At 47.2% G+C, this 23,323-nt stretch overlaps 1 protein-coding gene across 1 annotated transcript in view; it reads right to left on the reverse strand.

Annotated features, from left to right (window-relative positions):
- Nucleotides 1-3,645: 3,645 nt before the first annotated feature.
- PRRX1 (paired related homeobox 1) overlaps nucleotides 3,646-23,323 on the reverse strand; it is a 36,510-nt gene continuing 16,832 nt past the window's right edge. The window contains exons 2-4 of the mRNA XM_056497973.1: nucleotides 11,243-11,418; nucleotides 9,434-9,615; nucleotides 3,646-4,662 (exon numbers count right to left, since the gene is read on the reverse strand). Coding sequence (XP_056353948.1) covers nucleotides 4,524-4,662; nucleotides 9,434-9,615; nucleotides 11,243-11,418 — 497 coding nt within the window. The 3' untranslated portion in view covers nucleotides 3,646-4,523. The remainder of the gene's footprint in view (nucleotides 4,663-9,433; nucleotides 9,616-11,242; nucleotides 11,419-23,323) is intronic.

The following is a 23,323-nucleotide window of genomic DNA, read 5'->3' on the forward strand; positions in this document are numbered from 1 at the left end:
TGTTTCAGGTAGCTGAGAGGCAGAAAAACAACTGGTGGGAAGGCTGGCCTACTCCTCTTGGCAACCAAGGAATAATAAACAAGAGGGTGATGTTACTTTTAGTTCAGCTTCAGAGGAGGCAATAATCAGCTTTGCAAGGAATGCAAGCTTGGCTGGCTGCTGAGGGCCTTGCAGAGATGCCCATCTTCCCCTGAACAGGCTCTGCCCTGCTGAAATCCAGCTGCCCAGGCAGGGACAGAAGGCAGAGCAGCAGGGAAGCAGGAATGCCAGCCCAGACACAGCCCAGATTCCCAGCAGCTGGCTCAAATCTGAACCCATCACTCAGTGACCAAGAAGGGAAGTTGCAGAAGCCCCCCAGCATCTCCCCCCACCCAGGTGCAGCTCCAAGCCCTGGAGCACAGCTCACCAAGCCCAGATTCCCATCTGCAGGAGCCCAAACCAGCACCACTCCCAGCCCTTTCTCACTAACCAGCCCTGATGAGCCTCTGAGCTCCTTCTGCCCACCTGCCTTGCTTTGCAGGAGGGATTCCCCAGCTCTGTTCACTCCTGCACACATGATGGGACTCAACACTTCTCTCTTCATTCGTTGTTTTCCCTCCTTTTCCCCTCCTTCCCTGCTGGTCACCCATCCCCAGCACCCACAGGGGGATGTCCATCCCTCCCTCACCTCCCTTTTCTGAGGGGTGACCCCTCTGCTCCCCTTCTGCCCCACATCAGGGGGTGAAAGCTGGGTCTCCACTCTTCCTCAACTCCAGCTCTTCTAGGAGAAGGCTCTGTGGATGTTTCCTGCCTTACACTGCTGCTGAACCTGCAGCTGCCTGACCCCAAGCCCAGCTCCAGGGGCTGCTGTTCCCCCCTACACACTCCAGAGAGTTCCCAGCCAACACTGTAGGACAGGGCAGCAACACTTGACACAGATGTGGCAGCTTATAAAAAGGACTGGGGAGTCTCTTCCCCCTTTTATTGATCATTTCTATTCTAGTGCAAACACTGTACATTTTACATCACAAAGCAAGGGATAATTTACAGGATACACTTCCATCTGGAAATCCAGCCTCATCCATCACCCATTTTGTCATGCACAAAATTCCCACTTTGAGGGAACCAGTCACCTGTTCCTTCCTTGAGAAAGGGGGAGCCTGAGAAAACAGAGTAGGCAAGAGAAAAATGCCTTAAGACACATTTTCTCCCATGGATGGCACTCAAAATTTAATGTTAACTGTGGTAACCATGGCAACTTCCCAGAGCTACAACTGCACATCTACTGAAACCCTGGAGAACTCCACTCTTTGAGGATAAGGCCCTTGATTGGCACATACATTCACATGGTTTAATAAAATACAGATTAAATGTACACAACTCTAAAATTTCACTTTGGCTTGATTGACAGCAAGTTGCTGTCACTTGGCTGAGCAATAAGGAAACACCAAAAGCTGCCTCTTCATCCAGCTGGACTCTGGTTAGTAAATCCATGGAAGCAAAGCAATATTGGGTCACCAAAGGGGATGTAAAGCTCTTATCTGAACTGACAGCAGCTCAGATAAGGGTGTGGTGGCACCCCTGACCAAGCAGCCTGAGCCAGCCCAAAGTGGAGGTGCAGAAGCTTCCAGAACCTTCCTGCAGGAGCAGCCCCATGCCAGACAAGTCAGATGAAGTGAGGAGGCTGAACAAGGGCTTGCACAGGCCATTGGTGAGCCCCTTCATGTCAGCATCACAGCATGGGAATGACCTCAGCCCATGGCTGGGCAATGGGGCACCAGGAGCTTCACACCCCTGGATAACCTCAGGGAGTGGTGACCCTGCACAGACAACAAGAAGCTGCTCAGGGTGGTTTTTCTACTACAGAAAAGACCGGGGGAAAGCCCCAGGTCTGGAAACACTGAAGGAAAGAGCTGAAACTCCAGGGTGAGACCCAGGCCAGCACAGGGGAATTCATTCAAATGGTGGGATGTGGAAGAGGGCAGCAAGGCAAGGAGGATGGAGAGCAGTTCAGCCTTTGGGTGATGTTACTCAGAGGCTCTGGGTCCTTTCTGACCACATTCTTCAATAATCTGTGTGTTTGTGCAGGCATGGGAAGCAGGAGTGAGTTCCTAAGTGCAGCCTGAGATTTCCAACATCACTTGGCTCCAGGAGCTGGACCTGATACCTTGGGGTTTTAGCTTTTCTATTTTTCAGAATCTCTGCTGCTCAGTGTGTAACTCTGAAACTTTATATTAGGTGTTGGTAAGGTCTCTTAATAGGGTAGTTGGACAAAACAATTCCTTTCTAGACAGAGAATCAAGGACAACTGGTACCCAAAAAGCAGAAAAAATGGTGAGGGAAAGGGGGCAAGCTGAGACTTCATAGCCTGGGGCTGTGCTTGGATAATTGACCCCAATATATAAATAAACCAAAACTTATAAAAGTGTAAAAACTCATGACCAGGATCTATCTTGGGTATGACTGGTGCCAGGTTCTTGCACTGCCCAAGGTGTATCCTTTCCATAAATAACTATTTTATTCATTTTGCTCTGACTAGTCTCTGCTGCAGGCACTATGCAGGGTAGAAATATTTTGGTTTACACACATTAGATTCTCCAGACTGCAGGTGGCCAAAAAAAGTGATCACACAGAACATGATGGATTCTCAAAGCACAGAACTCCCCCTGCCTCCCCTTCCCTGGTGTTCTGCCTGTGACTTTCAGCTTTTTGTCCTGATCACAATTAGGTTTTTTCCCCCTCAAAAATACCCATACAGGGAGGGAAAAAAAAAAAAAAATCCAGCAGCAATGCATACAATCACAGGCACAACTTACTCTAGTTTGGATTTGGGGCTTTTTTCCTTGTGCTAGCTCAAGTATTTTTGGCTGGATTTCCATTCATCCTCTGCCAGTTTAATTTTCACCTACACTTTAAAGAGAATTTATTCCTCATTTCCTGCAACATGCTGTTTCAGACTATCAAAGCCCACTGTCAGACATCTACACATGCCCAGAGTTCCTGCAGCAAACACCAGGGTGGAGATCTAAGCTCTCATGACTGAGCTCCATTCTCCTTCCCTCATGCTCCTGCCTGGATCATGGACTAGCTCTGCTGCCTTCAGTGGGAATATTCCATGGCAAAGCCCATCTCAGCCTGGACACAAGTGCTATTTGTCATAAATCAACCCCCTCTCCCCCAAATGTGGGGGGCAGGCATCGCCAGCAACGAGAAATCCTAATTTCCTCAGGATGCTTGTGTGGGAGAAATGCCTTTTGGGCTGCATCTCCTCTACTCTCCATGGAGATAAATAAATTAGGTCCTAATTAGGTCTCCAGAGCCCCAGCAGGTAGGGAAAATGGTTAAGGTTATAGGACAAGCCTTGCTGAGCAGTGTTCTGGGATCTTTGGTGGGATTCCCTTGTGCTCAGAGAGACTCTCCCTGGGGATATCCCTGTTCCCCAGAGCCACAGGAGCCAGGCTGACTGCAGAGGAGATCCTTGCTGTGTTCTGTGAGGCTGCCCATGGGGAAAATCTGCAAAGCAGTGTGGCTCCCTGCAGCACCACTTCTTTGGGGTTTCTCCCAGGAGGATTGCCCAAGGCTGCAGGGAACAGCTCTGACAGGGTGAGGGAGGCTGGGGCTGGAATTTCAATGCACCAGCTCCACCTGGATGCAGCACAAACATCCTGAAGGTTTTCAATGGGTTTTATTTTGTTTAATAAAAAACACCAACCAAGCTTGCATGTATTATCTTATATATATAAATATATACAGTATATATAAAACAAATGCATCTGGACAACACCTTTCCCTGTGGCACAAACTGTAAGGCATAGAAAGGAGTGTCCTGACAGTCCTGTTCTTGGCACTACACAGAGATCCCCCTGCTAGCCTCCCCCTGCTCACACACCCACGTTGGCTTTGCTCTCTTCTTTGGCTTTTCTGGGAATACTCAACAAAACAATGGAGCTCTGCAGAGCCCAGGGAGGTTTTCCAGGCAACTCAAGACAGCAGGGATCCATCTTGTTGCATCAATGGGCTTCTGGCAGAGTGATGGGAATGTGCTGCCTCTGTGGCACAAGGGACTGGAGGGATGAGGGTGGGGTGGGTATCATGGAAATCAAACAAATTCCTCTTCTAGGGTGAGCTGGGGCAGAGGGGAGATGAGCAAGCTTTGCATCTCAGCATGCTGGTGGTGGCACTTGTCCGTGGGCTGAGAAGGGCAGGGGGTTTCTCTCTGCAGCCCCAGCGAGGGTGAGACTGTCCTTTAGTGAAGAAGCTCGTAGTATATTGAGCAGAAGCAATAAACCCGACGATAACAAGGAAAAATACAAAACGGTGGCATGATCCCAAAAGGAAGGAGGAACCTTATCACTCACAGGTTTGCTCCCCATGTTCAGTTCTGGGTAAGGGTTGGCTTTTTTTTCTTTTTTTTTTTTTTTTCTTTTCTTTTTATGGCTTTTTTTTTTTTCTCTTTCTCTTATTTTTTTTTTTTGTCTTCCAGCACAGACAAGTTGCGAAGCAGGACGGGTGCTGTTGTGTTTTCTCCTTCTTCTCCCCAGCTGTTAATTGACTGTGGGCACCTGATTCCTCTGTAAACTATATTCCTTTGCCTTCAGTCTCAGGTTGGCAATACTGTTGGCCATGTTCATGCCCTGTGCTGGGCTGGCATTGGTACACGTGGCAGAGTAGGTGGCCATGGCACTGAGGGATGGAAAGAGAAACATCAGGTCAGAAATCACCAGCAGAGCCTAAAACCTGTGTTTTTTCCATACCTGTGGGATGCACTCCTGGTGCCAGCAGGGAATTACCACTCCCCTTTATTTAACCCCCATTTATTTAACTTTATTTCTGCTTTGCTGTTCACTCACCCAGCACCAAAGCTGCTGGGAGTCAACAGGAAAAAATTTCCACATCCTCTTTTCTAACCCAAAAAGGTTTGCAGTGAGGTCAGCCTGCCAGTGAGACCATTGTCCTTAAAAGTATTCCCACTGGAAGCAAAGTCTTTTTGATGAGACCAATTGCTGGTTTTACAGCCTGTGAAATCACGTCACTTCTGAAACACATGTTACATTCAAGAAACACCCTGGGAAAAACCCCTTTCAACAATTGTGATGTTTTCTGGTTTCAGCCTTTTGGAAGGAAAATTTCCACTTTTTTTTTTTTTCCCTCCTCAAAACTTCAGCTGATTATAAAGAGCATGTGTTAAAGACTGAAGGAAAAAAAACCCAAAACAGAAACCACTTTTTCTCCTTTTAAACTGCAACTTTATTCATGAAAAACATCACTTCTGACAACAGAGGCTGAACAAAGATCTCCAACTCCCTTCTCATCCTACCAAAAAATCTGCAGAGCTGCTTCCCAGACCATCAGAAAACTTGTTTAATCCATGTGTCCTGTGGATTTCTGTGAAAAGCACCAAACACCCCAAAACCCAGCAGAGTATTTGACCTGCTGCTTTTCCTTTATGTGGGTCCAGCTGAGAAACACCACATGAACCAGAGGTGCCCATTCAACACAGAGTGCTCAGGAGGAAACCCCAAATTCTCTGCTGGAAGCCAGCTCAGCTCTGGTGCTGACTTTTCCATCTGCTTGCCTGGGTGGCTCACAGCTGAGGCTCTGCTCCATCCACAGACCAAAAAATCAGGATGGGTTGATTTTTGCCTTTTTGTCTTTTCCTTTTACTGTCTTTTTATTTATTTATTTTTTTTTAATTTTTTTTAATTATTTTATTTTAATTTTTATTTTTTTATTTTTTTTTTTTTTTTAATTCTTCCAGCACTGCCCTCCACAACTGGGAATGCCTTAACAACAGCAAATCTCCCTGCAGGGACACAGAGGGTACAGAGCCCCACAAGGTGTAAAGCTGGTGGCTGCTTAAGCCCATCTGCTTCCACAGGGTACATCTCTCCCTTGTTTTTGAGCTGGAAGAAATTTGGAGACCTCCAAGGGTACTCTAAGCTAGAGAAAATAGGAGTTTTCAGTCAGGGGTGTAAAGTGTTCCTGTCCAAAACCAGGTTGTAGGGCTGGAACTCCTGGGAGCTCCCAGCCCCCCAGAGGTTTGGGGAAGATGATTTCACTTACTGATGGCAAGTGAAATCTCTGCTAAACCCAAAATCTCCAGAAGTGCTTTCTTTCATCAAGTTATTCCACCAGGAGCAGTGCACAAGAAGGCTCTGAATAGCTTGAGGGTTGCTCCAGAGACTCTCCAGGGTATAACAAGGGTTGAAGTCACCCTGTTGCCCCCTCCCTCCACCCCACTGAGGCAGAGAAAAATCTCCTTCCTCCACTCAGCTGTCTGCTTTCATGAAACACAGAGGAGCATCGTGTTTCTGAGGCCTAAAATCCTTTTTTCAAATGAGGTTCTCAGTGGCCCGTGGAGTCAAAGGTTGCTGGAGTGGGAAGTGCAGGCTGCCAGTCTTGTTTTCTTAGGAACCTATGCTAAAAAATGCCTAAGCAAAACATTTTTCAGCTTCAAAAAAAAATAATAGTATCTACTTGGCTGTCTGTGTGACAGCAGAGATCTGCAAATAGCTTTGGCTGACCTGTGGCTGAATGTATTTGGAGAATAAACACAGGGACTGAAAACTTTCCCCAGGTCTAAGGGTAAAAGCAGCTCTGGCCATGCAGCTCTCAGCCTCCCCCCAGGAGCTGCTAATTGCTAATCAGGGGCTGGTACAGCACTGCTGGGAAGATGGGGAGGGGGCAGAGGGCCATGCAAACACTCCCCATGGCTGCAGGGCTCAGCAGGATTTCACTAAGGGTCCAACATGTGAATGACCCTACTGCAAAGCTTTGATGAGCTGTGACAGCCCAGCCCTTCCAGATGGATGGGATTGCCAAGGGATGAGCAGCAGGATAAGGAGCATGGAGTGTCTGAGGGTCCTGAAAGTGTGTCCTGAGTGTGTCCTGAGTGTGCAGAGCAGCTGCTGTGCTCCTCTGCCAGGGCAGGGCAGTGGGAGGGGGGCACTCCAGCCTGCTTGGATGTGCCAGCTGCAAATGCCTCTGCTGAAACATCTTCAGACAAGACAAGGGGAAGGTGTGGGTAGGCACAGCCTGGAGCTGAGGGGCTGAAGAGCCATCCCTGAGGCTCTCCCTTCTCCCCTGCACATCCCAGGAGCTGCAAGGGACCCCAGACAGCCCTTCCCAGGGTGCCCTTGGGATTTACCTTCACAGGGACTTTTAGCAGTGGAAACAACATCTCAGGAGCAATGACCTCTCTTTAAAAGTGGGAGAGGCAGAAATAAGCCATGGATCTGGTGCTGTGACCAGTGCAGCCTCACTGGGGTGGGGAAGGAACTCGCTCCCCTCCCCAGAATGCTGCACCAAGGAACACTGCACAGGGAGAAAGCCTTAACCTCAAAATGAGGCATTTTGACAGAGAGCAGTCCTCAGAAAAAACCCAAAGGATAAGGGCCCTTCCTAAGACAAAGCTGGTGGCCACCAAAAGCATCCTTTTCCATATCTGGAGTGGGTGGGTCTATGATTTGTTCTTCTGGAGACACAGGGTGGATATGAGGAAAATCCCTTTTTGAAGACCCTGTGTTTGCAGCTCTTACTGGGAGGAAAAAGAGGGTCAAGGTGACTGAGCAAGAGGGGTCCTGTGCCTGGTGTGGCTCCTGGAAGGCACTGGGAAGCTGGCAGTGACCAGGCCAGAAGAACAGGAAGAAATCCAGCCAAAATCTTCATGGTCCTGACCAACAATGAAGCCACTGTGCTAAAAAACACCCAACCTCATTTTTAACTGCCTGTGAGCCAGCTGGCTCCCCACAAACCAACACATCCTGTGGATCTGGTGTCCACACCCAGCCCCTGCAGAGCCAGGAATGGCACAGGGAGGCTTGTGATGTGCAGGGACATCCCAGATCCTCTGAGACTGGGCTTGCCACATCCGTGCTCCTTTCCTGCCATCCCTTAATGCACTGAGCACAGGGGCTGGACACTGAACACCAGGCTGTCACCTGGTGCAGGCAAACCACAGTGCAGCATCCACACACACACACACTTGTGCTCAGGCAGCAAACTCTCACAGCTCAGTGCTGAGCACTGCTCCACATGGATGAAGTGAGATCCCAGCTTTTCCTGGCATCCCAAGCCTCAGGACAGCCACAGAACTCCCTCTTCTGGCCACTGTTAGGGGCTGAGCCTCTCCAAGTGCTCCAACCTCCCCTCCCCTGCATCTCTGCCCCATAGAAAGGTTTCCTCCTTGCTATAAACCAGATGCACTAGGGAAAACTTTCTGTTTCCATGTGTTTCCACCTCTTTTGAAATTTCCTGAACTGCAGAGAGAGACCCCCAGAAAAGAAGCTGCCAACAACAATGCTGAGCTGGGGCCACGCTGCAAAACTGGCAATGAGATGGGGTGGGAGCAGGTGGGGAAAACCAGTGGGATGGTCAGGCTGTATCCTCCAGCTGTCCCATGTGGATAAACAGAGCTGTCTGAGGGACACTTTTGGGATGGTCCATTGTAAAGGCTGGTATTTGCACCACTTAATTGTCTGCATTGTCTTCTGTCTTTACTCAGAGCCTGGATTAAAAAAATGAAGGAGACGAATTTCTTGTGTTTGGGCTTGGCTGTTGATTAAATCTTATCTGAAGTACAGAGAGTTCTGCAACACTTCCAGTTACCAGCTAAAAGTGAGCAAAATTGAGCTGAATTCAGCTAGTTACAAGGTCTTTTAAAGCTAAACAGTCCAACAAAGAACTAACACCTATATTATTTATACTTTTGACTCAATGACCAAACCCCTGTGACCTGCAGTGCAGCACTGTCCAACCAGAAACTACTGCTACTACTGAAATCATGGAGAAGGAAGAAGACAGAAAAGAGACAACATTCAAAATCCTCCATCTTGTCCCATACCTATTAGTACATTATAAAAACCTCAGATTTAAAAATGTGAAATCACACACTTCTATTCTATTCTATTCTATTCTATTCTATTCTATTCTATTCTATTCTATTCTATTCTATTCTATTCTATTCTATTCTATTCTATTCTATTCTATGCTATTCTATTCTATTCTATATTCTATTCTATTTTTATTATATTCTATATTCTATATTCTATATTCTATTCTATTCTATTCTATTCTATTCTATTCTATTCTATTCTATTCTATTCTATTCTATATTCTATTCTATTTTTATTATATTCTATATTCTATATTCTATATTCTATTCTATTCTATTCTATTCTATTCTATTCTATTCTATTCTATTCTATTCTATTCTATTCTATTCTATTCTATTCTATTCTATTCTATTCCATTCCATTCCATTCCATTCCATTCCATTCCATTCCATTCCATTCCATTCCATTCCATGACTCTAACTCCATCACTCAAATTTGGAAGCCTTCTCCAAGGCCTCAAGTCAAAAGCAGTGTTCTCCTGGGGGTCAGTGCCAGAAAGCACAGAAAGCTCAAAATTCCCAGTTTTTTGGGATCCAGCAGTCCATGGGTCACTCACTCACCTGTAGGGCGAGGCAGTCCCCCAGGACAGATAGTCAGTGGGTCTGGGGGCAGGGCGAGGTACTATGGGCTGCTCCACAGCTGTCACATCCCCTGAGTAGGATTTGAGCAGAGAGGCATTCTTGCTGGCCAGCATGGCCCTCTCGTTCCGGCGGAACTTGGCTCTCCGGTTCTGGAACCACACCTGGAGAGGGGGGAAGAGCACATTTATTTATAGTAATAAAATTTATTTAATATTTATTTGTTTAATACTATTTATTTATTTAATAATTATTTATGTAATAGCATTGATTTATGTCTTGGGCTGCACTACAGGATGTGGCCAGAAATGTGTATTCTGTAACCATCTGCTGAGCCAGGTGGGGCAGTGACCCTGATCTCCTGGCACATATTATCTGCTCATGGGCCAGCTTTAAACCAGCTGGGCAATCATCTTTATCTTTCCCACAGCCCATCCTCCCTCCAGGAAGATATCATCTGCTGCTGGCCCATTCAGTCCCACTGCATGACTGATAAAATTCCATCATCCCACTGGGAGATGCTCCAGCCAGGGGAGCAGCCAAGCCTTTCCTACCCAGATAAAAACTGAGATTTGGGACACCAAGGGACCTTCTTTCCACTGCATTCCAGAGGAAAGCCAGACCTTTCCACATCATCCCTGCACCTTCAGAGGAAACTGCACCTTCTCCAGGAGCACTGCTCCAGCTGAACCACATCTGCCACTGCAGGAGGATGCAGCCACCATTGAATGGGACTGTGCCAACACCCTGACTGACTGACGGGTGTCAGCTTGGATTCTGACTCTGCCAGTGTTTGGGGATTGTTCTTTGTAATACTGTATTTCTATTTTAATTTTCCTAGTGAAGAACTGTTATTCCTAATTCCCATATCTTTGCCTGAGAGCCCCTTAATTTCAAAATTGTAATAATAATTTGGAGGGAGGGGGTTTCCATTCTCCATTTCAAAGAAAATTTTCTGCCTTTATTGGCAGACACATGTCCTTCAAACCAGGACAATTTAATATTATTAAAAGCACAAAGGTTTAGATATAGTAGAGCTTGTCATCACTTTTAACTGCTTTTGGTACAGCATCATTTGTCAGCTTTTGTGGTCCCTGTTGTAGCTTGTATTCTCAGACCATCATTTATGGATGGTATTTTATTTTAGTGGACAATGTGGTAAACATATATTATAGTTTTGGCCTTGGTAAAATATTAAAATATGTGTTGTGCATTATAATTTCAACTTTTGCAGAAGTAACCGTGGTTGTCAAACAACAACTAATGCTTTTATTTTTGTAACTAACTGACAATAATAAGGACAACTCATAGACATAGTTGTGAAATAAGTAACGTTGGTTCAAGTATTTGGGGAAGTGGCCAATGTTGTTCTATATGATTTGAAAACATTTAAGGGATGTGATCAATAACTGTCAGCTGCTGAAATCACTTGTGAGGAAGTGACACACAACCCTCAAAGAAAGGAAAATTCGCAATTTCTGCATGAGTCAGGAATTGAACCAAGCTAAAGAATTCCCAGAACAAGAAAACAAATTCAAAGGAATGTTTGAATATGCATAATGTTTATGAATATGTATTTGACCAACTCAATGGAAAAGTATGTAAGAAGAGTTGTTATGGCTAGCTGTGTGCCTCTGGCTCTGTTTACTGCCCCTTTTATCTTTCTGTTAAATCTTTAAAAATTCTGAACAGTGCAGCACGAGCTTGGTGACCCTTGTGTGCCACACACACCTCAAGGATTTCTTGCTGCCTTGCTGCTGTCCCCAGGTGAGGTGTGAGCTGGGGCATTACCTGAACTCTGGCTTCAGTCAGGTTGACTCTGCGCGCGAGGTCTTCCCGTACGAAGGCATCGGGGTAGTGTGTCCTCTCAAAGACCCTCTCTAGTGCCTGCAGCTGGCTGCTGTTGAAGGTGGTCCTGTTCCTCCTCTGCTTTCTCTTCTTCTTCTCTTCTGAGTTCAGCTGATCATCTAGGAGACACGGTTGGGGATGGGGAAAGTGAGGAAGGCACAAACTCGCAGCCATGGGGTGAACGACCTCGATGGCTTCAGGAGGGGAAGGGCTGAGGAAGGGGCTGGCACAACTTCAGCCCCACACATCAGCCATGCTGTGCTATCCCCACATGGAGAGGAGGTGGGAAGTGAACTGATCCCAAGTATTTATTCTTCAATTCCACTGCCTAAGACTTGTACCTGGTCTCTCAAGCTACTCCAGGTCCCAGATTCCTTATCTCTAAAAAGCAGCAAAAAAGCATCTCCTCATTCCTGACAACCCCAGAAATCTCCTCTGATGACAAAGAATCACAAAACCCTGCTCTCGTGGCTTCAAATTTCCAAGGATTGCTCTTAGTGGGATGTAATACAGCTCTCTGGGGTAAGAGCACATTGGATAATGTTAGTGAGGAGCAGTTGTGCCCTCTGCAGCATCCTCCTTGCCTTGCCATGCCCAGCAAGGTGTTGAACAACCACCTATAAAAGCAACTATTTTTTTAACCTGGCTTGCATTTACTCAGAAATTAACCAGTACATCTGGATCACACCAGTAAGTGTGGGGTGCCACCAAAAATTCCACATTAGCCAATATTCATGTCAGCATTAAAGTGTGTTGATCCCTGAATCCATAAAAATGCTCAAGCTAGTGAATCATAACCTAAGTTCATCACTGCACAGCTTGGCCCAGGTGACAGTGTCACCATTCAGAGTCCCCACTTTTGCCATGCACAAATATGACAGCCCCCCTTGTCTCCCTCCTCTCCAGGGGGTGTGTAAGGCACAGGGAGGGGCTGACAAGGAAATTAAAAGTCTGCAGTTGTTGTCCTCACCACCCGTTTGTGCTGCTTTTCCCAGCCCATCTGGTACCAGTTACTGCACCTGAACACCTTTGGAGCAAGGCCCATCCATTTGGGAACAAAAGGACATTCCTCTTAAATTAAAGCAGGGTTTTCAGATTCCTTGAGGTTTACAGTTCCTCCATCCCTAATCCTCTTCCAACAGCCTGATGATCCCCAGAAGGCTCCTTTCCAAGCCTGGGGATTCCTGGGTGCAGAAACACACCCTTGGTTTTCCTGTATCCCAGAGGAAGCATTTGGAGACCAGTTTTTAACAGGAACACTGAACTGTAAAGCTGAGCTGGGAAGGGACTGGCAGAGGCAGGAATGTGCAAGAAAAACAAAGGAATTAAAGCAGGGCTACAGGTGAATCAGGTGGTGGGAAGCAAAGCAGAGGGATGGGATTTAATTCCTGCTGTGCGGAACGCCCTGGTTTAACACTGCCACAGGGTCCATCCCCTACCAAGGAGGAGAAAAAACCTGCATGCCCCTCTCTTGACTCATCACCAAACCCTTCTCAGAAGGGGTCAGCCATTTCCCCCTGGCTCTGCTGGCCAGTTTTGACATAGCTGTGCATCACACCACAGCAAAGGAGCCTCGGGGCACAAACGTCCCTCCGGATGCCACAAACGCTGCAAGACCAGCTGCTGGAGAGGCCAAAGACAACAAAGGGGCTCCTCTGGAGTTACCCATTTCATGCTGAGTATATCAACAAGTCAATAAAAGCCTTTGGGACCCCTTCAGAATCCCTTCCAGGCTCTGAAGGATCAGGTTCAGCCCAGCAGACAACACCCGGCTGGAGGGAACACGAGCCCGAAGCCGTCTGGCTGTTTCTCCATCCTGCGTGACAGCTACACATGAGGAAGGGTGAGCACATCCCCCTGGGGAGCAAGAAGAAGGGGCCAAAGTCTGTGAAATGCTGGAGAACAAGAGTTCCCCCTGCCAAGCACGTTAACACAATTTGCCTGGTTTCCTCCCGGCGTAAAGCGAGACGCCGGCGGTGATTCACGGCTCACCTCGTAATTACTGTGCCCAAAAATAGGAAAGTGTCCGTGCTGGGTGCCAGGTCACCCCCAGCCTGGGCTGGCACGCAGCAGGGATGAGTCACCTCCTTTTTCCAGGACAGAGCTGCATGGGGTTGACAGCAAAGCACAACCTGTGGAATTTTGGGATGTCCCGTCGCCGTGCCTCTGGAACGGCGCAAAACCCAAATATCCACAGGAGCAACTTGGGTAGCAGGGGAAAAAACAAATTATGACAGGATTGATGGGACTGGTTGATCCTTTTGTTTTGCCACAGGCTGGTTACAAACTGCTAAATGAGGGACTGCACACACCTGAAGCCCAGCCTGCCTGCAAATGTCATCTTGCTCACAGCGCTGCCCGGCTGCCTCCAGTATGTCAGCAGGGTATTTCTGCTTCTCTGCCATCATTTCTTTATCAGGAAACAACACTGAGCACTGAAAAATGGAGTTCCTGAACAGTGCTGACAGCACTAGGGACTGGAGTCAGCAGAAAGACAGAGAGGAAAAGAGCTCCAACGCTTTTTGGGTAGGTCAGAAGTCTTTTGTCAACGTTCTTTTAATCAGAAAAATTTTCATTCCATGCAGCTTTCTCAGAATCTGAGCAGCTTGCAAATGTGCCTCGCAGAGGGATCAAAACGTGCGTTCTCCTCTCGGGAACCCAAGGCTGGAAAATGTGGGAATTTCATGGCCAAATCCCAACCTTCCACGCCAGGCTGGGGACTGTGTTTCCTGCCTCCATTCGTGCTTTCCTGTGTTGTTTCTACATTCCCCCATAACATGCAAGTCCTGGTGTCACACACAAGTGTACCAAAGCATTTTTAAGTGCTCCTAAATGATTCAGCATGAAACATCCCATTCTTTTTTCCTCCTGCAGCGAGGCAGATCCACACTTGTAGACACTCCAATCTATTCTCCTCACTGCACAGTGCCTGCAAAAATCACTGGGGCACCACCAGGCAGCTCCTCTTGTGATGCCACATTGAAAATAAAATGCATTAAAAAAAAACCCAAACCAGTTGAGAACTAAATGCCTATTCAGGAGTTTCAAGATTGGTATTTTTTTTCATCAATGCTTATGACCACAACATATTTCAGATTTCCAGTTTGCAGGCATGCTTGTGCATACTTGCATTCATTCCAGGTCAGAACAAAAGCTAATTTCCAGATGGGATTTACATTGTGTGGGCAGCTTGGAAAAGTTTTGACTAGTTCTATTAAGTCCAGAACCAGTTATTATAGTTCATTAATTGGATCCGAATCGAAAGTAAACAATTGGATTTAATTAAGGGAGGGACAGAGACACTTAACCACAGCAAAATGCACGGTAAGGCAGGGAAGATTTGTCACATCAGTTATAGAAAGTGTAAACTGAGAAAGGATTCCAGGAAGAAAAGAAGGAATTGCACTCTAATCACAGCCCTCAAAAAAGAAGTAAGGTTTGAGTGCAGATTTAAGAACAAGCAAGACAAATGATCTCACAGTGGAAAAAAATAGTAAACTATAAATTATAAAGGCAACAACTCAAAACTCTTAAAATACAAAAGAATACTGCAAGTCAGAGAAAGTTTTAATCAGATTGGTGGAGAAGGAAAGGAAAAGGGAGAATAGAAGTGAAAGGAGCAGGGCTTTTTATTGGGTTTAAACTTAAATTTCATGAAGGTTGACAAGAAATATTTATGGGTGCTTTCCAGCTCTGGGCAGGCTCTTCTCCCCAACATCAGCCCATCACACACACCCAGCCCAGTTTTAATCAAGCTCTGCTTTGCTTTCAATGCATTACACACCTCCAAAACATTGCATCACTTTGGGTGCAGGGCAGCTTTGTTAACTGGCATCATAAAATATCCAAAACCAAAACCCAGACCCAAAATATTTACTCAAAGCAAAGGCTCCAAGCAGAGGAGCAGGGGGACATAAATGGATAAGATTTCATGCTCAGAGCTGCCTGAAGTATCTTTCTAAAAAACTCCCAGGAGAGAAGGAACTCCAGCTCGTGCATTTTTCTGTGCACAAGGAAAGGATTTTCAAATGGAAATGAGGTTTAACTTCAGGGCACACAAATGCTACACAGAGAAGGGGTAAGTACCCCACAGCAGAAATGAAGGCAACATGGAATGAAGACAACACTTAAAAGGAAGTGAGTATATTAAGGTAGGAGATGCCTACTGTGTCATGTACCTCAGTGTGGCAGTGATATGGAGCCCAGCTGCACACAGTGATAACAGCAGGCTTTTATTTGTGAGCAAAGTCAGACTACAGAGATTCTTGAACTATCATCTTCCTCTCATTACACAACACCAGCTGAGCTTTTTTTCCAACCTCTGCAGTTTATTTGTATTTTTCCTGCACTATCCTAATGTTTAAATTATTTCAATTACACTGAAAACCCAAGTATCCAGAGTTCCAGTCTTGTTAAGAGCACCTGGAAGGCAGAAATAAAATAAAGTAACAAAGAAACAGACACTCCATTTCCTTCAAGAGCCATCTCTTGTGATTATCTCACAGCCAGGTTCAAGTTCTGCACATAAATAAGAAGTTGTTCTGTGCATGAGCAGGAAGCTTCAGAAAGGAGACACTGAATTTTTCCTTCTAAACCTGAGTTTTAATTCCAAACAGAAAAACGTGCACATTTTCAGCCTTACCCACGGGGCTCCAGCAGCTCCTCTCCCAAGTGCCTGCAATGTGGAACCCATCAGGGGGATTTTAGGCTGCCTGCACACGAACAATGACAGACCATTACAGAGCTGTGAACGGCGTGGAGAGCAGGGACAGCCCTGCCAGGACCTGCCCAGGTCCTGTACAGCCACAGCCTCCCCAGCACTGAGGATGAACCCTCCCTGCCCTCCCACCTGCACCAAAGGAGACATTCCCGGGGGGCACCCCAGGCACCACACTCTTTCCACCTGGAATGAGGTTTCCTTCCAGGTGGAGACTCTACAGACACCTCCAAGCTCCTGGAAATAGTTTCCAACATGCAGTTTTCACCCAGACTCACCAGGCACTGGGGACATGAGTGCAGAGGCTCTCCCTGTGCCCTGCTCTGCTCTTTTGTGGGTCTGCAGGGATCAGGCCCCTTTAAAATCCCCACCTGCCCTGCTCCTGATCCACAGACATAAGAACTCCTTTTCAGGGTGGTTTCAGCTCTGGTGCTCTGCCTCTCATCTGGTGGCAACCTGCAGAGCACATGGACAGCTACAGCAGCTAAGATGTGAGCCCTCCCTAACCATGTCCATGTTCCCACTTGCTGGAACTGACAGAAGAAATTATATTTGGTGGGGGGAAAAAAAAAAGGAGTAATCATGATCCCATGGAAATCCAGAGAGTCTCCCTGGAAAGACTTAATGCTAAGTGTTAATTATAGGGAGAACAACATTTGCAGGGGCAGAAGTTTACATCCTCCTCCAGGAATTGGTACAAAGCCATGGAAAGTCCCTCTACATCCCATACTGTTGAGCTCTGCTGCAACAGTTCTGCTTTTTTATTCACTAGGGTTTTCCTTCTGGGCATCCTGCAGCTCATAAGGCACATGGCTTAGTCCTGCTCTTCTAACAAGCCTTTCTGACAGGTCCTGGGGTCAGAGTGTTCCCATAATACAATAAGCACTGTATGGATCTCATAAGCTCCAAGGCACAGTATGTGATGTGTTTGGAATTCCTTGTGTGCTTTTATACTTTGTTTTACATATTGTAATTTTTATATGCATTACCGCATTGATCCTTGGAAAATTAATTTAAGGAAAAAAAATAACCAACAAAAACAACGAAAAAAACCAACCCCAACACACATAATCAAAAGCAAACACATACATTTAAAAGCCTGCCAGAGGCAAATCATGTTCTGTGAGACTGCACTTTGTAACTGACAGAGCCCAAACCACCAGGCAGAGATCCAGCAGTGGGGATTTATTTACCAGGCTGGGAGGGGATGGGATCCAAGGGGGCTGAGTCCCCCCATGTCCCTCTTTAGATCAGCCCCACGCCCCAGGGACACTGACCCATGGCAGAGGAGCAGGGATGCACTCACAGAGCTGTGCCAGCCAAACCCCACAAGTGTCACCACCACAGCCCAAAGTGTCACAGCCTGAATGTCCCAGCTCAGCCCTGAGCTGCATGGGGCCAGTGTGACCTCCAGAGCTTCCTGAGAGGCACCCAGCCCCTCCCTCAGTGCTGGTTTCACATCTGGACCGGTGCTTGGCACTGGAGGAGCACGTGTGAGCTCAGGGGTGTGACTTCCAGCGCCTCTTCCCATCAGCTCCCCTCCCCTGCCGTGTGTCCTCATGCTCCATCTTAGCAATGGCATTGATTCAGCACAGATCAAACTCCCCAACCTCCACCCTGCTCCATCAGCATCTTCTCACTCCCAAAGACACCTCCCCACCTTCCTGATCCCCTCCCTGCTCCAGCTCATTCCAGAAAAAAAAACCAAACCGTAACAAAAACTTCTCCTCTCCTGTCCAGCACCCTTTCCCTTCCCTTGAAAAGCCAAGCTGTGGGACTGTGCCCCCTTTCATGCAGACTCCAGACCAGCACACCAGCTCCTTCAGAGCCCCCACTGCTCTTACCTGACCTTGCAATTAACACTTTCCATGCAGAAGGGTCAGGAAGGCCAATATCCACCTGGATATACCCAACAAGCTGCCTCAAAGACAGTGGCAACAGGCACTGCTGCTACAGGACAGGTTACTAATTTATTTTCCATATTGGAGTGAGCTCCATGGGGTTACAGCTTATGCAAAAGGCACATGGAATTATTTTCACCTACTCCCCTGCTGGATTTTCTTACTGTCTCCTTCTCTTTCTGTGAGGTGACCCCCCAAGAACTATAGCTTGCATGAATTATGAACAGGTGGAAGCCATAAAGTGAAGATCTGGCACTGCATGCCCACCTGGACCCTGGGCAACACTGCTTTTAATAAATTTATTCTTGCATTTAGAAAAAGTGGCAAAAAATCCTCATGAACTTCAGCTAGAAAAGCTTTCATATAAGGAAAATCAGGTATTTTTGCAACAAGCTGACTAGTGCAAAAATAAAAAGGGGGCTCTGGGAAGAAAAAAGAAAGGGTTTTTGTCAAGACAGAAAAGAGCTGCTTAGGGGGGGATTTTTTTTCCAGTCCATATATCCATTGCAGATGAACTGCTTGGCATTTCAGCAGGCTCATTACTGCCTGCAAACATTCTCCAGCAAGCTGCTCTGATGAGGAAAGACTGACTCAAGCTGAGTGGCTCCATGAATGTCTCTGCTCCTCCAGGCCCCCACTGTGCTGCTGAGCAGTGCCACCCCTGGATCTGGAAATTCCCTTGGGATGGGTTTTTTGGTACGTGGGACCTGCACAAACAGACTGACCAGTGGGATGCACCCACCAGCTGGCTCCTGTGCTGGGCAGGAACACTGCTCCCAATGGATATTCCATCTGTGTATTCCTGGAACATCCAGGACTGCAGGCTGCATGGCATGGAATGGCCACACCAGGACCAAAGGGAGGCATGAACAGCAGTGAGAACACGAAAATGAGCTCTGCAAAGGCTGTGCTCCCCTCTCATTAGCATCCAAGAACTAATGTGTTCCAAGGAAACTGGACCACCAGCACCCCTTCCCAAGAAAACTGGACTGGAGCTGCTGCAAAGCTTCACTTAGAAACCCAATTTTTTTTACTGCTAATGGATTTTATGGGTCCCTCTTGTTCACAACTGGAAAAATTACAGCATCAAGGTCCAGATATAACATAACTTCAGCCTGGCTCTCAGCATCCAGCCCACCTGCCTTTTGCAAGTGAGCATCCCAATCAGGAGCACTCTCCCTAGGTGGAGGATAAAGGACCTTGACAGCTGCTGCAGGAGGCAAAGGGATCAGAGCATTTCCAAACAACTTTCTCCTTCCCAAGCCTGCAGTGAAAACCTGCTCTTCTAAGGACAAGGAGGCTGCTGCTGGTGTCTGGGAGATTTTTGTTGGACACAGGGACATCCAGAAAAACAGGAAGGCAGCTGGGATGGCCCATGGGCTCCAGGATGCTCCACACCCCAGCTCTGCAAAGGGAAACCAGGCTCAGACCCACCTCCATCCTCTGCCTCTTCTGGAGGGCAAATGCATTTCACATTAGCTAACAAATTGCTCCATCGTATGTTTCTTAGCCTGCTGGAATGATGAATATTTTGGAATGTATTTTGAATGGTTCCTTGCCAGGGCTGAACAATCATCCAGAAATCTGAAATCAAAAGGCTGAAGAATGGAAAGCCCTGTCTCTCCAGAGTTCACTGCAGTTTGAGAAGCACAACTCCCAGCAAAGGAGGTGAAATGATGATTATGAGAGTTCCTGTGAATTGGGGCACACAAGGGACATGCTGGAAATGACAATCCTTAATATGGAGTAATAATTTTTGCCCCTAGGTGATGACTGTGCTATAGGATATCTGTTTATTCCTGCCCTTAATCTGCCTGAAATGTCTTGGACAATTTAGGAGACCTGTGCAGAAACGTGGGATATAACAAAACACTGCTTTAGGTCTGGTGCAGGGTTAGCAGACAGCTGCTGCTCTTCTAGCAAAATTTAACCCAATTTAAGCCTTTTAAAGGGCTCTAGCTGATGAATAGTGCCAGACCAGCCTAGCACAGGAGTGTCTCAAGAGCAGTTGGATGGCTCGCCCAAATCAGCTCCCATGGATCATCAGCCACCAGGCTGAGCCAGCTCAGCACAAACCCCAAGCCTGGATGGAAAGTCTCTGTGGATAAAGGAGACCAGAAGTGGTCTGGTCTCACTGGAGCAGCTCCAAGAAATAAGCTTTTCTCTCCCCCATAGAGATGGGCTGTCTAGACACATTGGCAAGGCTGTGCTGCCGAATTTGCAGTGCTGCATCCTTCTCATATCCAGCCTGTCAAATACAGCAAATTCCTGTCCCCCAGCCTCTTAGCATGGGCATTTTTTCAAACTTCCTAGTGTTACTCATGTCCAGAAATGCCATTATGTTCAATGAGAAGTTTTTAAACAGATTTCTCCCTACACGTAGGAAAACACTTTATGATTTTCTTTATCAACCCTCTGGCAAAATAATTTATTATTTCATTAATTTTTTTTTTTTGCTCACAATTACAGTAAAAATAAAGTAAATTGAGCACAAAGTATTTTTAAGCCAAGAAACACTGATATGTGAATATGAATTGCAATGGAAATGTAGGAAAAAAATGTTTTCCGAATAATAAAAATACTACTCAGCAAAACTTTTGGGAGTTAGGTGATGTTTTTACTGGAAAAACAATGTTTGGGAATATTTAGAGAGAGCTAGCCTCAGGGCCACATTCAACACCATATGGAAGAGCAGATTTAAACCCATCCACACCAAAGCAAAATGACCTCCCAGCAGATTGAGGAGTGCAGGGGTGATTAGTGGGAGTTACAGAGATTTCTCCATCCTCAGAGGTCCTCAAAGCAAGCTAGAGGAACATGTGCCAGGGCTAGTGTAGCACATGAAAATTCCATATGGCCCTGGAGTGGAGGTGGACTGTTGACTGTCTCTTTGCTCCTAACACATCCAGCAGTGCTTAGAGGGGTGCAGAAAAAAAAGCAAATCACCCCCAAATAAATCATAAGTGGGATGCACTGGCATTACACCCACAATGCTGACCTTCACAGCACAGAAAACAAAACAACAGCAAGCAATAAAATCACTTCCAGTGTGTGGTATAAAGGTACAGAGAGCAGCTGTGTCATTTCAGTGTTTGTGAGTCCTGCAGCCCCATTTCCCAGTGCACAGAGCCTCAGATCACCCCACTGCTGACCCCACCTCACTGACCTGCTGACCCTGGCACTGGGACAGATTTAGACAGAAACATCCATGGGATGAGCTTTCTCTCTGCTTCACCAGCAGCATCCCTCAAGGAAACTTCTGAAACCACCTCATCATCCCTGGGGAAGAAAGCTCAGCTGCTCCTGGCTGCTCACAGAAACATCACCTTAGGAAATCTCAGCCTCTCTGGTCACACAAGCAAGTGTGCACCCTGTCAGAGGTGGCTGCAAAATGTCCTTCCATGCCAGGCACAAGGGACATCCCAGAACTGAAACATCCCCCACTAGAGTCCTGGAACATGGAAACTGCTACAGAGAGAGACCACTGCCATGCAGCGTGGTGTAACAAAGATCAGAGCACCCCAAGAACCCCAAACCAGCTGGGAGAGAACTGAAGCACCACGGGCTCAGCCTGAAACAGGCCCTCTTTTTCTTTTGAGCACAGCTCATTAAATGTTTGCTGGAAAAACAGAAAAGCATTTTCCACAGAGAGGAGGACATCCAAGAAAAGCCCTTTTGGACATGAATTGGCAAGAGCCTCCCAGGCATTTATCTTCAGCATAGAATGTGCTCTGTCAGGAGGGCTGTAACTAACAATACGCCGAAAAACACGCCACAGACTTCCACTGTGTTTTATTTGGCACTCAGGGGCTATTCCTCAGCACAAAGCACTCACAACTGGCACTGCTTAAACGAGAAATTACAACCTTCAAAAGGCCCATTTAGTGTCAGCTGCAGAGGGAACGGAATTTGCCACGGGCTTTGATGACAACAGATGATGCCCCATGAAACGCTCGGCACGAGCTGCTGCTCCAGCAGGGGCACTGGGAATCCTGCACTTCCTGCCCCTTCTCTCAGCAGGCTCAGCTCTGAGCAGGCTGCAAAGATATCCTGAGCTCATTAGCCCCACGGCTCGTTAGGTTAAGGAGGAGTATGAGGGAAGCATCTTGTTCCTCCAGGCTGGATGGTCGGATGGGATAGACCGAGCTCAACACCTGATCCTGCACAACTCAGCCACAATCAGGGTCCCTGCGTTGTTCCCACATTCCCAGGAGGAGGAAAGAGCTCTGCCACCAAACTCCTCAGGCCCTCAAACCTGTTTTTCCTCTCTAGCTCTGGAAAAGCTCAGAGCTGGGAATCCTTGGTGGTGTTTGCTCGGGATGGACGCCGGGTCCAGGGGAAGGGAATGGCCACCACTGGCTGCCTGAACTGCACCAGGAAAAACCTGGAAACCTGGGAAAAGTGACAGGGATTCTCACAGCCCACAAACAATCTCCACCCCAGCTCTCAAAGGGGGCTCCAGAGAGGTCAGCCTGAGCTATTCTTCCCTGCCACAGCCTCCGTGAGCTGTAAAACGTTCCCATCCCTCTTCTTGGCAAGAGCTTTTCTGTTTCCTCCCCCAGACCTACAGAGACAGGGGTTTATTGGGCAGATACCCCCTGTTTACCCTGTCCTGGAAGGAGATTTAACCATCCACAGGACTTGTGCAGCACCAACAGAAAAAGAAGGGGAAAACGAGTCCCTTTTGCAGGCAGCTGTAAAACCCAGACTACACCAGTTAAACCCTGCTCCTGCAAGGCCAGGAATTGAAATTAAGTGAGTTTTTACTGGGCTGGGGAGAGGGGAGAGCTGTGCCATGGCTGTGCCAGTCAGAGCTGTCCATGCACAGCAGGAGCAGCCAAACCTAAATATTCACATATGCTAAGCTGGATGCTCTCTGTGAGAGCTGTGCTGCTGGCCCTGCTGGAGATCAGCATCCACACGGGCTCCAGACTGGCTGTGCCTCCTCTTGCTGCACTTTCTGCTCCTTTTTAACCTTAAAGCTGGCTGAGCCTCATCCTTTTGCCATACACACACTGACAGAGTCGTGCTTTGTTTCATCCCAGAATCTGAAGCCTAAAATAAAAATAAAATAGATAATTAAATGCCACTGTCCTTCAAGGAGTCACAGCAATGCTGAGATGAGGCTTTGGTCTTGCTGTGCTGGCAGGAAGTGACAATCTTCCCAAAAAGGCTCTGGGCCCTCTGTTTGGAGAACCAGGCAAAAGCTGGCATCCTGTCCTTAGTGAGCTGGTTTGTTCTGAAAGTCTGTCAGCTAAACCCACCTGCAGAGCCCTTTGCAGCTCTGGCCACTCACAGTCAGGTACAGAACTAAAGGCTGAAATGCCCTGACCTTGAGGCAATGCACAGGAAAATGTGAGCCATTTCCCAGTCCACAAGTCAGATGGCAATTTCTACAAGGCAGAC

This window comes from Oenanthe melanoleuca, chromosome 8, assembly GCF_029582105.1.
Source record: "Oenanthe melanoleuca isolate GR-GAL-2019-014 chromosome 8, OMel1.0, whole genome shotgun sequence".
Lineage (NCBI taxonomy): Eukaryota > Metazoa > Chordata > Aves > Passeriformes > Muscicapidae > Oenanthe > Oenanthe melanoleuca.